The sequence below is a fragment of the Punica granatum genome, chromosome 3 (genome assembly GCF_007655135.1).
Source record: "Punica granatum isolate Tunisia-2019 chromosome 3, ASM765513v2, whole genome shotgun sequence".
In the NCBI taxonomy this organism is placed as follows: domain Eukaryota; kingdom Viridiplantae; phylum Streptophyta; class Magnoliopsida; order Myrtales; family Lythraceae; genus Punica; species Punica granatum.
The window spans coordinates 2,463,464-2,477,927 of record NC_045129.1 but is presented as its reverse complement, the minus strand read 5'-3'; the positions used below and the strand labels follow the sequence as shown (position 1 = coordinate 2,477,927).

The window sequence follows — 14,464 nt, the reverse complement described above, 5'->3', positions numbered from 1 at the left end:
TCTCCTCCTCCTTCCAAAACAAAAACCAAACCCTCCGCTGTGTCTCTCCATTCAAAATTTTCCTTCTCCTCCTCTTCCTCCGCTATCTCCCCTTTCACTTGTTCTTCTTCCCTCACACTCATGGAGGAGAGCGCTCGACCGAAACCGAGGCTATTCCAAGGCACGTTTCGTCCATCCTTCGCCTCCTGCAGCTCTCGAACCCTCTCTGATGTCGTCGACAAATCCGTCCTTCTCCCCCGCCAGAACTCCTTCCACAGCCTCCCCACGATGTGCAAGCCCATTTCTCCACTCCAGCCTGCCATCAGGCCCGGCCCGTTCCCGATCCCAAGGGTGCCCGAGGACTCGATACCGGCCTTTACAATCGGCGACGTCTTAAGAGGACGGGTTTGCCCCACTGCGCCCATCGTTTCGCCGCTCAACCACCCGTTTCATAAGCTCGACGATAACAAGAAGAAACACAAGGTGCGTATAGATATGTGAGTTATAAAAACATATACTCGCAATCTTTTTCTCGCTTGTTTTTTATATTGGAAACCGTCTTTTATTCGTATTGCAGTGCGAGTTGTCCCGGTTTGAGGACCGGTGGTTTAGCAGCGATGACCAGAGGGAGGAGGAGGACGAGACCGACACGCTCTTCTCCTCCAGAAGCTTCTCCTCTGACTCCTCTGGATCCCACCGGCGACGGCGGAGCGCTCGCCGGAGGAGGAGAAGCCGATCGGAAGTCAATGTTTTACCCATGGACAGCGATGACAAGAACAACAACATCAAGGGCAGCTTCGCCGTGGTGAAGAAGTCGAGCGACCCCTCCGGGGATTTCAGGAGGTCGATGGTTGAGATGATCGTTGAGAAGGAGATGTTCGGAGCCGAGGAACTCGAGGGCCTGCTCCAATGCTTCCTGTCCTTGAACTCTCACCATCACCACAAAGTTATTGTTGAGGTGTTCACTGAGATTTGGGAAGCTCTCTTCCCTCACTGGTCCTGAAAAAATCTTCATTACTACGTAACTCTCTTAATTTGTACTTTGTAGCTCTTTTTGGGCTCGATCAATAGATATATTGTTCTATCAAGAGAAGTTCGGGTTTCGTACATCGTCGAACCGATAGGATTGACCGTAAATACAATACATGTATCGCAGACCTCTCTCACATGATGGATCCGCAGGTCTCCTTTGATCCGGAGGAGAACATATCCAAAAAGTCCGTAACGAGCTTATTAATTTGCAAGAATTTACCACGGATAAAACCGCAAACAAGCTTAGCCAGCCCTGCATGTAAAGTGGTACGGCTATAGAGATTAATTAAGTCGAAATTCGAGTTTGAATCTGGGAATCTTAAACACATCGTTTTTCAATTAAAAGATTTGAAGAGGTAGAAAAAGCGGGGCCTATAATAGAACCTTAATGGAAACAAATGTGCTAATTTACCTCATACATTTTCTATTTACTTATAAAGAAGCTTCATGAATTATTTACGAGAAAATAGAAAACCTACTATATAGAACACGAGTAGTTTTATCATAACGATTCGAATTTAAAACTTCTAAATTATCATGAGAGAATGTTTCACTACAGTGCACCATTTTTTCTTTACTCCATGCTTTATCTACGGTTGTTTAATCTAATGACACATAGAACTGATAAATGTGGAAATTCTCTAGCCATGAGAAATTATGAATTAAGAGGAAGCTGGAGTGTTCATATGTCTCGGAATTAAAGAGGTCATGGATTGAATCTTCACAAGTAGAATTTATGTGTCATTTTATTTTACTTTATTTTCAACTAACTGAATACCCATGCATCGCACTAGACCGTACAAATAAAATATCTTATAAATATATACACGAATTAAACATTCATTGGAAAAAAATTGAAATATAAGAAGTTATAAGAGAAGATAGTAAAAAAAAAAATAGTTTTCATGCAAATAATCTCTCTCCTTACAAGTATGTGATGTTTCCAATACTTTCTTATTCCCAAAATACCCCTGCCCTTCACATGTCTAACGCCATAAGAAGCCTCCGGAATGTCCTAATCACCGATAATGCCTTTTCGCTTTTTATTTGTTTGTTTTCCTATAGCCTCTTTGTTTTGAAATGCTTCTGTCGCCTCTATACAGTAATTGCCAGCGTCTTCCCCTTCCTTCGTCCTTGTTCCGCTTCCTTGATTATGTTTCTTTTTGGGTAAATTCCTTGATTACGCTTATCCTACATTAACGTTCGTTTATGTCCTTGTTGCCTACTCCCAGTAATTCCCACTTTAACAGACTTGTTCTCGCCTGTGGTTGCGGGTTGCAACTTTCTTGTTTGCCTCTAGTTGCAATTGTCCGGCATGTAATTCCCACTATTGTCACTTCTCTGATACAGTTAGAGCCCCTACGGCGGCTCCCATGCCCTTTGGCTTAGTACCGTTAAGTGAGCCTCTCTCTTCGGTTTATAACGTAATCACGCTGATTATGTGTAGCCATAACTATATGGTTGAAATGTGCTCGACGCAATGCTCTCATTCCATTTCTTTGTTAGTGACATGTTCTGCTCTAAAAGAATTTTTGCCATCACATGTATATATTGGTAAGGATGAGCGAGGATGAAGGCAATTGGGAGACGAGCGAGGGAGGAAGGGCATCCGACTTCTGTGAAACGCTTAAAGGAGCCTGGTGGGGAGGTGGCAAAGGCTGAAATGATACAACTAGAGAAGGGTAAAACGACTTTCGGGGAGCGGGTCTACCGATAGACTAAGTACTAGGGACAGGTTGATTGGATGGGTACTGCAGATTGAGTTTTGTAGTCAAGTGGGGATTTTTTTTTTCCTTTGTTACTGTTATAAAAGGAAAATGAAATGTGTTTGGATTTTGAAAATTTTTTAATTCAATTCAATTCAATTTTATTTATCTTCAATTTAATAATTTGATTATTATTTTATTTTAATTATTCATTATTTTTTCACATTTTTTCTTATAATTCAATAACACAATCATTACTTAATTATTAATTTATTTCAATTATTTATTACTTTTTCACATTTTTTCTCATAATTCAACAATACAATCATTACAAACTAATTAAAATCAAAATTCATTTTAACTCAATTCTAAATCTAAATACATTCTTCAGCATTTGAGTAGGGAACTGGGAATTTGTAGGCTGATATCCGATTAATATTCAAAGGTTATTTGCCAGTTTTGGGCGAGCTATTTTGTTGGAAGCTCAATAAAGATATGATTCTCATCCTGACTGCATCAGCAATCCTCTGATAACTACTGTCACACCTTAGATGTCTCTTTTTGAATAGCTCTTTTGTTTCTCTTTTTGATTGTATGATATTATTTTTGCATACACAGTGTACCGTGAAAATTTGATTGAACTTTGTTCTCGGAAAATATTACGCTTGCTCCCTTCCAATTGCTACACAGAGTATCTTCATTCATGATCTTATATCCTCCATAATGACCTTGTATCATATGCTTCACCTTATGGTTTTGTCTCTAAATTAACATTGTTTGATTTTTATCCTTCATATATGTGGCGTTGGAAAGTTTTCACTCTTTCCTCACGTCGAGGTCCGCTACTTGTACTAAAAAAAATATTATTTATAAGAAGACTCATGTTATTTGAATCTCATCATCACATATGGTTTCATTGGGGGTTCTTCGCCTTGCATGAGAAACTTTGTCCATTTACCTCGATCATGTCTTCGTTCTGTCTCTCTTTAAGTAGAGCACGAAAATCGTGATGGAGGAAATAACATAATTCTACTATGATATATGTGTTATCTCAATAATAAACAATCACCTAATGCACGTGGAACGTACGTGCAGTTACACTAGTTAAATTAAAATTTTTGAGTCAAATATATTAATCGAATAAAAATAATAAACTCAGATCCTGATGAAGTTGTTTTGAAATGACCAACGTAAGATCGATGTTGATATTAGATGAGCATGCAACGCATTATACAATATATATAAGTTGACAAAGATACCCGCACATATTTACAAATGGAAATACAATGGTTTCGGTTTCGATGTAAACACCGTCTATATATAGTTGCCAATATATAATGTAAATTTGGATGTAAGCAGCGGACATAGATCTTCAGCTATATATGTTCATATAATGTAAACGGCTACAAATATATACAGCTGCCAATGTAAAAATTACAAACATATTTCATTGTATCATACCATATATGTATTTTCTATAATGCAAGATTGTGTGTTACTTTTATAAAACACTTTCATTGTTTTTTTTTTTAATTTACTTGCCACGTATGAATAGCCGGATATATATATATATATATGTATTTTTTTTTCCGACTACACATAAATAGTTGTCAATATAAAATGATATTATATATTTTATTGTATTAAAAGCAAATATAACATTTACATAATTATGTATTCTATTGATAAAAAATTTCTTTAATATATAAGTGATGATATGGTAAAGCATTTTTCATTTTGATATGGCGCAAGGAAAGTTCTAACTCATTCTTTGTTTTGATATATATATATATATATATATATATATATATATATTCTTATACTGAGACATTGATTTCTTTTATGACAGAAAAATGAAATTACAAATTAACAACTTTCAATAATTCGGTTCAACTTTATACGACACGCATCTGGCAGTTGGCTTGATTGAGTATTTTAAGAATTGGTCCTTTTTGCCGCTGTTTTAATTTCTATTGTCAGCTTTATGGATGTACATTAGAACCTTTAATTTATTTTTGTTTTCCCCTTATCTTCTGCGGAATTCTTTTTTCTCGATCAATTTCACCGTCTGAATTAACAATTACATTAAACAAAAAATCATAGCAAACATAATTTTATATACACGTACAGATCAAAGAGCATGCGGACAAAAATGCACACCTCAGCACCGGTCCAATTCTGAGCACATGTGAATCAAGGACATATATATCGACAAAGAACAGTCCGTCATTATTATTTTCAATTTGTTTAATAAACTTAATTTTTATGCATTTATTATAAACTAAAACAAATCTGGGCATAGCTAAAAATTCAACAATTATTGTTCCCTTTTGCCCCAATAACAAGAAACCAGGTCGAGTTTATATATGTCTGGACTGATCGGGTGCATAAATAAGACAAAAATAATGGTATAATTAAATTGTTAGGTACGTCGACATCTAATGCACAATCTACCAAATCCAAATTTGATTAAATTATTATCAAAACATATATTAGTTTAGCACAAGGGTACAGAAACACAATTGATAATATAAAGCCCCTAACCCCAACGACATAAAGATGGTTGGAGGTCTTGTACATGTGCATGTCTGTGTGTCCTTTCCATGTAATTACCATCACTGTCTACCATGCATCTTTTCGAGCATACGCATGAAGCATAATTTTGTCTCATCTTTTGGGACAAATCTATCCCGATATTATTGAGAAGATACATCGCTATGTCGTCTTGATGGAATTTTTTTATTTTTGTACAAGTAGCAATAATGCTCCGAATTGGATGTCAGGATATGCAACCTAACTAAAACAATATCCCATAATCAAATTGAAAAAAAGGAAGTTTCCCATCTTAATTTTTGCTGAAAGGTAATTCACTTTCGCATCTTAATTTTGTAATAAAATGTCGATATTTTGTAATAAAATGTACTAACATCAAATTTTAAGATTTTTTTTTTTGCTATGAACCCTGATATTCGAAATCTCAATTGATCTCGATTAATCCTGTCGAGCCGGATTGGCCTACTAAGGAGTAAAGCTCTCACAACGAAGATTTTCTACATTCATAAGGACTTGAACTTGAGACATTTCTTAAACAGAATAAGTGTCGAACTGCTTGAATCAACCCATATTGATTTTTAATTCTTAAGAATTTCCTTCCTTGAAAAGGCGTGTCGGGATTTGGAATTTTATTTTGGCAGCAGTTGAGAAGGGAACAGTTGGGTTAAAAACTGGAAATTTCAACTACATGCGAGACGCAGTTAGCAAACTGTGCTCTACGTAAATTTCATCTAATATATGTATATCTTGGATGACGTATAATGTTTGGTACGCAGTCTTATGATCTCTCTTTTCACGTACGGAGTGCCATATGATATCCTCCTTGTACAAAGTGACTAGTGGGCTGTTGGACTTAATTATGGGTTCGATATGTTGTATGATCATGTTGGGCTTGAAGAGACCCTCCCCCCAGTTTGAGCAGTTTACATCGGCTGGGCCTCCTGGTAAGAAACAGGTAATCTGCATCTGATCGATCTCCATTTTTAGTGTAGTGATATAAGTTGTCATCTTGAACTAAGAGATCCTGAATTCGATACTCATTAGTGGAACTTCCAGCACATCTTTATTTCAATTTTTTTTTAATTCTTGTGCTAGATTCACGGATCTCGCTTATAACGAGAAAAAAATAAATACTATAATTAATGTAATAAAATACTCGTAGTCACCGTCGTGCCATTAGTAGTGTGGACTCTGGACGACTAATTTGGGCGTGAACACCCAGTGGTACGCCTCCACCAGGCCCTAGATCTATGATGCCCGCGGCGTAGGTTAAAACATTATACCTCGTGAATGTGAGATATGCAGCATTTAGTTAAGCATATATAAGTCCAAATGCGAAGTTTAGTGCTGCGACTGCGACTGCGACTTCTTACTTACTCCCCCCAGCCAAAAGGGTATGGTATTAATTAGTTTCCAGAAGATCAGCTTGTAACTTTTCACCCAAATTCTCGGTATTTTAAGGGAAACATTTAGCTTAATCCGGGCTTAGGCCCCCAATTTATCACCGAAACATTTAGCTTAATCCACGAAGAAAAAATGTAAACACCCTTATAAGAGATCAATTAATAGCTAGAGCAGCCACTTCGATCAGAAAAACAATTTTATGTCTTGACCGATGCTAGATCGACTCTCCTTCGATTAGAACTGTCCAGCGGATAACCACTGCTCGGTTGTTATAGCAACCATCCACTTGGGTCGTCCGGTTTTGAAGTCTTTCCATGCATAAACATACTAGCTATAAACCTACTATGTTAACGTTTGTCTCTACCTAAGCCAGCTGATAATAGCTAGCTAGTATCACATGAACTGCCATACGATACACATTAATCATATATATATTTATAGGTGTGTGAGTGTGCGTGTCAAGTCTCTAGAGCAGCAAACAAGTTGTGGTCGATTGAAAGTGCAGATCCATGAAGGTGACTCTCAGCAAGAGAGAGGTGGTGGCAGCAGCGCTTCCTGCTCATCAACATCAAGAGCATTGGCTGCCATTGTCTAACCTCGATCTCCTCGTGCCTTATTCAAACTTTTACTACAAGAATTCGCTCCTATAGAGACCGGCAATTGAGACGAAAATTTTTGTGTCTACATGATATAGAGACGTACTTTTTCATCTTAGAGCATTCGTCTAAAAAAACCTCGTTGCAAAATGTTGAGATAAAAATTTCTATCTCATCCTCGAGTGAGACAGAATTTTTCGTCTTAACCTGATAGACATAATATACCGTCTCAATTTCCATGTCACGATTAAGACAAAAAGAGAGATGGAGCTTTTCGTATCTCCGTTGGAGAGGGAAAATTCTGTCTTTCTCTTCGTTTCACTCCTTCAAAATGAAGTTCGCCAAAAAATGTAAAAAGAAAAAAAATATTGGGTCAATGAAGCTTGGAAGGAGCAAGAGCTTAAGGGGTCCAATGAACCGTGTCTCATTACTTATGGTTGGCTTTGCACTCGTAGAGATTTGAACCAAGGTCTTCACCCCGGCATGCATGCGTGTTAACACCTAGACTACTCTAATTTATCGACACATTTTAACATTTCATTATACTTGTTATACAATGACAAATTTTCATTTTAAAACAAATATTTATACTTCTATTGCTTATTTGTTAAATGCCTCCGACTAATTTTACACTTTCACTTATCGTAGTTTGTACATTTTTTTTCCTAATATTATTTATCTCTTTTCTGTAATTTATTCATTATTTTATCTACAGCACTTTTAATGTACAATCAATATATGAATTTATCTTAATAATTTTTGAAATTTTTATATAGACTTTTTTTATAAGTTATATTCGTATACCTACCAATTTGTGATCTTATTTACCCTCAACATTAAAACTAATATGAGCAATTAATAACTTATTTGATGCATTTAATATGCGAGTGGTTAAATATTTATATTTTTTAGAGATGGAAATTTGAGGCAGAAACTTTCGTCTCATGTGAATAGAGATTGAAATTTGAGACAGATATTTATGTCTCATTAATAAGAGATGAAGTTTTTCGTCTCCTAATCCATCAAAAAAAAAGAGACTATGTTATACGTTTTATTTTTTGTCTATTTGATAATAAACGAAAATTTTCGTCTCAATTTAAAATCTCAGTTTCAAATTTGAGACAGACCCATTTCGGTCTCAAAATTTCGTTTATGTGAGAAAGACGAAACGTGTCGTCTCCATATTAAGAGACCGTATTTTCCGTCTCTTAATTCGTCTCAAATAATGAGACAAAGATTTTAACTTTTTTCAATTTATTGGATAATAGACGAAATTTTACGCCTCAATTTTTAAAATTTCCGTCTAAAACCAGAGATGAATCCATTCCATCTCAAAATTTCAGTACAGTTTTCCGTAGTGTTTGGCGCCTTCTTATTCTGCTACAACGCCCCCTTTACTGCCGCTGACGAGAATTATCATAACAATAACAATGGTGGGTCCAGGGTCGGGGGAACTGAAGGCTAGCCTTGCCCATGTGCTGGTGCCGTACTATGCATTCGCGGGTGTGATGGTTGTCCACTCTGCTGGTGAACCCGATCTCCTCTGCAACAACTCTGGCGTGGAGTTCATTGAAGCCTCGCCGACATCGACCTCCAACATCTCATTCTCTATAATCCCGATGCTTCTGTCAACAGCAAGCTTCTGCCCTCGAAGCGGCAAGGCATTCTCGCTGTTCAGGTCGCTCTCTCTTTAGCCGGATTGAATATGTAACTGCTTAATTATACATCAAAAATTATATTGGAACGTAAAATCTAGTTAAGTAGGTTCGACCACCGCGTAGCTGACGCCTACTCAGCCAGCATGTTCCTGAATTCCTGGGCAGAGATGTGCCGCTCCTCCTCCTCCCTGCAGCAAAGCATATACGTGTGGCTTCTCTATGTCAATAAGGTTCCCTAACAAGTATGGCGTGTGGGATGTAAATGTAATGAACATGATGTCTTGTAATCCTTTGTTCCAAGTCGATCAAAAGACTTGGGACGTGATCGAAACATGGAACACGAGCGACTATAAATTATTTGGACTCTTTCGTGTCCGTTTATCACCCCTTCTCTTTATCTCTTTCTAGACGCACGGCTTATGTGGGGGAAAGAGAGGAACAACGGAGCAGGGCGGAGGAGGAACCAAACCAAACCAAACGGGTACTGTACTAGACCAGACTTGTTAGGACGAAACTAGACCATGAGAATGGGAACAGAACCAAAGCTTAATGAGGACTAGGAAGCTGGGGAAATAAGGACAAAGACACTGCACCCAATTCCACAGCGGATACAACGGCTGTCTCCGTGCGACCAATATTCAGAGAATCTTGCCTCCCCGTATTTACCATTTTCCCGTACAATTGATTTTGTCTCAGCACTGTACTGTCCCCAAGTCCTTTCAGGGTCATGTTAATCTTCTTTCCCCAAGTCACTCCACTCCATTAAAGAAGAAGGTTTCATACAGCCACATACATACATATAATATTTAAGAAATTTTCAATTCAACTCTTAGTACTGAGATTTTCGTATCCTCATATATTATATATTTAAGAAATTATCTCCTACTAAGCATGATCTTCAATTGTAATAAAAAAAGGAAAGATATTAGATTCCTATTAGGTGCCAATTAAGAACAACAAAATTTTGTGTGCAATGGTAATATCACGTAAAATTAGATCACAAAACGCATAAAAAATATTTTTTTTGTTAATAATATTTTTTTTGTCAATAATATTTTTTTTTTGTTTACATACTAAAAATTAAAATGATGAACTCTTATTGACTTTTGGTATTGCTATATGATATCACTGTTGCATACAAGATTTTTTCGAGGAAGAGAGGGATAAGTTGTCTCATGAAAAAGCTCTATACAACGGCAAGCGCGGAGAATGAGAAATGTAATTACAACTACAATGCATCTACCAGATATTTGGATCAATCTTATTACTCGCTACATAATTATAGAGTTCAATCTAATCTAGAAAAAAAAACTTATTTATGTATGTTTACGCAATTAACTTTAAGTTAATTTAACTTTATTTTACTTTTCTATTAACTCAACAATACAATCATTACTTTTATATCTTTTTTTTCAAAATTTTCCACATACTTTTTATTATATATTATTACAATTAATTTTTTAATACTAAATTTTTTTAACTATTCAATAATTTTTTTTCAAAGTCAACACTTTTTTCTCAATTCAACAACACAATTATTACTTTATTTATTTATTTTTTCTTTCAAATTCTCTTATATACTTTTCCTAACTATTTTTATTTTTATTTCATCAAATCAAATTAAATTAAATTAAATCAAATTTAACTTCGTTATCAAACATAATATTAAATTCTTGAATGCGCGTCCTCGACAACCAATTGCGAGTTTGATTTCTCTCTTCAGTCTTCAGTGTTTGGACTAACTACCTCGATTTTTGCACTAACTTAGATGTACCATGTCCTTAAAAATCTACCTTGTTTATTATTATTATTATTTACGTGGCTTGAAGACCTACCTTTAACAACGGATCACAACTATGACTCACTCTTTTGTGTTTGAGCTAACTAGCATGAGCTGGGAGCTTTTCATTTCAAAACTCAAGTTAGGAGACTAACATGAAATTCACTTTTCGCTATACTTAATTTATAAAATATCCATCGGACCTATAAGCAATTGAGCTCATCTTCAATTCAAAAGCTCAAACTAATAAATTATGATACCCAATCTCTTATAAACTCATTAGATTTGGTATGGTATAAGCTCATAAGAGGTCATAAAACTAGCTTTCATTTGATTTACTCAGATTTCCATCGAATTAGTATGCGTAGGCAGCAACATAAAATGATCGTATGTGTTAATAATCATATGTTAACGATTAAATCGCATCACGAGAGGTCCATGTCTTGCGTTGAAATTAAGGGAAAATTTCATTCGGTCTTAGATCTTATTTATACGACAATTATGATTGGTTTGGTCCAGTGGAACATAACAAGGACTGATATATATATCGCTGTGTTTATGTATGTCCTTTCACCTTGTCGTTCTAAGTAAGTGGCTGCTCTGATCTCCAATTAAAGCCTGCCTGCCGGCTGGAAGTAAGCAAAGGTCTGAACTCAATATCATCACTTTCTTGTTAATAATGGATCCAGGAGATCAGCACCACCACCACCACCACCATCACCACCAGGCCATATTCACGGCCAGCCTGTTCAAGTGGCCGGACCCCAACCGGCTGCTGGAGCCAGTCCCGCCACCGCATCCCCTAGCCCTGCCGCAGCCCCTTTCCCCTCCTCCTCCGCCACTGCCGCCTCCCCCGCAGCCCCCGGGGATGGTGGGGATGGAGGAGCTCTTCCAGGCCTACGGGATCAGGTACTTCACGGCTGCGAAGATCGCTGAGCTCGGGTTCACCGTGAACACCCTCATCGACATGAAGGAAGAGGAGCTTGACGACATGATGAACAGCCTCAGTCAAATATTCCGTTATGAGCTTCTTGTCGGAGAAAGGTAAAGATATACGTACATGATGTCCACGCTGATTATATTTTAGCATACATATCATATGATAATATTGTATTAATATATGTAACATGTAATATTATTGGACTATGTTATTATATATGTGGCTGTTCCTCCGACAAGGTACGGCATAAAATCTGCTGTCAGGGCCGAGCGTAGGCGGCTTCTCCACCCCGCCTCCGACGGCACCGCCACGGTGATGGATGCCCTCTCGCAGGAAGGCCTCTCGGAGGAGCCAGTTCAGCAAGAGAATAATGGGGCAGTGGAAGGTGCGGCTGATGTTGGCGGTGATGGGGTCATAGGGAAGAAGCTAGCACGACAGAGGAGAAACAGGCGGAGGAGGCCGAGGAGACGGAGAGGCGACAACGAGGAGGATGACGACGATGAGGACGACGATGAAGAGGAGGAAGATCAGTATAGGAGGCAGAGGGAGCATCCGTTCATTGTGACAGAGCCCGGGGAGGTGGCCCGTGGCAAGAAGAACGGCCTTGATTACCTCTTCCACCTCTACGATCAGTGCCGAGAATTCCTCATCCAAGTCCAGAACATTGCCAAAGAGCGTGGCGAAAAATGCCCCACGAAGGTACACCATTAGACGACAATCGCGTTGCGATGAATATACATAAAAAAAAAAATTGAGGTGTGGATGCTGCAGAATTAACGTTTCATGTTATGTAGGTGACAAATCAGGTGTTTCGGTATGCGAAGAAGGCAGGAGCGAGCTACATCAACAAGCCAAAGATGAGGCACTACGTTCACTGCTACGCGTTGCACTGCCTAGACGAGGAGGCCTCGAATGCTCTGAGGCGGGCGTTCAAGGAGAGAGGGGAGAACGTCGGGGCTTGGAGGCAAGCCTGCTACAGGCCGCTTGTGGCCATTGCAGCCCGTGAGGGCTCGTGGGACATCGATGCTGTCTTTAACTCTCATCCCCGCCTTGTCGTCTGGTACGTCCCTACAAGGCTCCGCCAACTCTGCCATGCCGAGCGAAGCCGCCTCTGCACCTCCGCTGCTTCCAGCTCGGTCTCCGGCGGAGGGACAACTGCAGCCACTCAACACCACCATCATCATCAACAGCAGCATCAGCACCAACATATTCCGCCATACTAATTAGTAATTACTATCAATCTCATTCCTCGGACCCCAGATCACCCGGTAGGGCTATAATATGCTCATGTCTGTATTAGGTATCATGGATTTTGATTAATGATGTTTGACTCTTATATGAAGCATTGGAACATTTGCAGTATCTTTTTCATGTTAAACCCAAGGAGCATAGACTGTCCTAAATTAGCAAATTAGCGTGCCAAATTTGTCTGAGAGGATTAACATTTTCGGTTTCCCACTCAAACATCGCATCATGATCTTTGGGCCTTCCTACTAACTAAAGGATCTCCTTCCTAACCGAAGAATAGATATGAAGACTGAAACATGAAAAATGGAAGAAAAGGAAGAGATATGTGGCCACTATTGGTCTAAAGATAGTGTGATTGGAATATCGGACATGAGCTTCCAGTGGGATTGGGCTGAAGGATCGGGGTGTTGCTTTTAGATAGGAAGAAGCCCAGACGTGATCTGGGCTAAACTGTAAAGAGGGTTTGGGCTTGGAAATCATCCTAACATGAGATGGGAACTACGCATATAAGCCTATAGATCATAGATGAATTGCTTGGACAGCATCATGGACAAGTTAATGTGCGTAAGTTCATTCTAACCCACTCTAGCTCATATTAAACACGCCATCTATGGCAATTTTCGGGAGAAAAAAAAAAGTTCGCACAATGATCTATAGGGTTGTATGCCATGAATATTTGTAAGTGAGCACTACAACAGAGTATTTAGGGAAAAGTATAAAAACTTCATTTATAGTTTGAACTTAAGACAAATTGGACCGTGTAGTTTTTTTAGGGACAAATAACACATTATGGTTCACTTTGTGAGATATAATGAACCTCATTATTAATTTTTTAGTTACTTTTGATCCTCAAACTTTTAACTTTTTTTTTAATTTGATCCTAAAATTCGAGAAAAAAAAGTGGGAAAAGGCCGGGGTCGTCTGTCGGCGATCCCGACTCCACCACCAAGGTTGCATGCACCCACAGAGGGTGCTGCGACCATGGAGATGGGATCAGGGCCGCATATTGGTGGCCCCGCCCCCGAAACAATCAGGATCTCGAGTTCGAGATCCCGATCGATTCAGGGGCTAGGACCACCAATCGAAGACCATGACCCCACTCTTGAGGTTTCTGGCATCCTCTGTGAGTGTCGGAACCTTGGTGGTGGGGTCGAGGTCGCCTATCGGTGGCCCAAGCCTCCATTTTTCTTTTTTTTTTTTCGAATTTTAGGATCAAATTACAAAAAAAGTTAAAAGTTTGAGGGTAATAATGACAAAAAAAAGTTTGAGACCAAAAGTGATGAAAAATTAACAGTGAGATCTATTATGTCTCGCAAAGTGAATCACATGATATTATTTATCCCTAAAAAATCATAAAGTCCAATTTGTCTCAAATTCGATGCACAATTGGGTTTTTGTACTTTTCCCATGTATTTATTAACAACTAAGTGATCAATAGCTAAAAAGTCGCATCTAACAACTAAAATATATTTCAATGATATATATATATAGTTATCAATTCCCTTAGCTACTAAGCTGTTGTAACTGAAATGTCAACCAAATTATTTTAGTTTGTATAAATTTTAGCA

The 14,464-nt window shown here is 38.3% G+C and overlaps 2 protein-coding genes across 2 annotated transcripts; both read left to right on the top strand.

Annotated features, from left to right (window-relative positions):
* LOC116199155 (transcription repressor OFP8-like) lies at nucleotides 1–1,069 on the top strand. The gene is made up of 2 exons (XM_031529444.1): nucleotides 1–462; nucleotides 557–1,069. The coding sequence occupies exons 1-2, from the start codon at nucleotides 121–123 to the stop codon at nucleotides 980–982; spliced, it is 768 nt and encodes a 255-aa protein (XP_031385304.1). The 5' UTR covers nucleotides 1–120; the 3' UTR covers nucleotides 983–1,069.
* A 10,218-nt stretch (nucleotides 1,070–11,287) lies between these two features.
* Nucleotides 11,288–13,059, top strand: LOC116199193 (floricaula/leafy homolog). The gene is made up of 3 exons (XM_031529482.1): nucleotides 11,288–11,752; nucleotides 11,888–12,347; nucleotides 12,443–13,059. The coding sequence occupies exons 1-3, from the start codon at nucleotides 11,388–11,390 to the stop codon at nucleotides 12,869–12,871; spliced, it is 1,254 nt and encodes a 417-aa protein (XP_031385342.1). The 5' UTR covers nucleotides 11,288–11,387; the 3' UTR covers nucleotides 12,872–13,059.
* The last annotated feature ends 1,405 nt before the right edge of the window (nucleotides 13,060–14,464 follow it).

Excerpts from the sequence above, each read along its gene's own strand:
- LOC116199193 (XM_031529482.1), top strand. The coding sequence starts at position 11,388 with ATGGATCCAGGAGATCAGCACCACCACCACCACCACCATCACCACCAG. Across the intron at positions 11,753-11,887 it reads GAGCTTCTTGTCGGAGAAAG|GTACGGCATAAAATCTGCTG; the intron begins GTAAAGATATAC and ends TCCTCCGACAAG. Across the intron at positions 12,348-12,442 it reads GCGAAAAATGCCCCACGAAG|GTGACAAATCAGGTGTTTCG; the intron begins GTACACCATTAG and ends CATGTTATGTAG.
- LOC116199155 (XM_031529444.1), top strand. The coding sequence starts at position 121 with ATGGAGGAGAGCGCTCGACCGAAACCGAGGCTATTCCAAGGCACGTTT. Across the intron at positions 463-556 it reads ATAACAAGAAGAAACACAAG|TGCGAGTTGTCCCGGTTTGA; the intron begins GTGCGTATAGAT and ends TTCGTATTGCAG.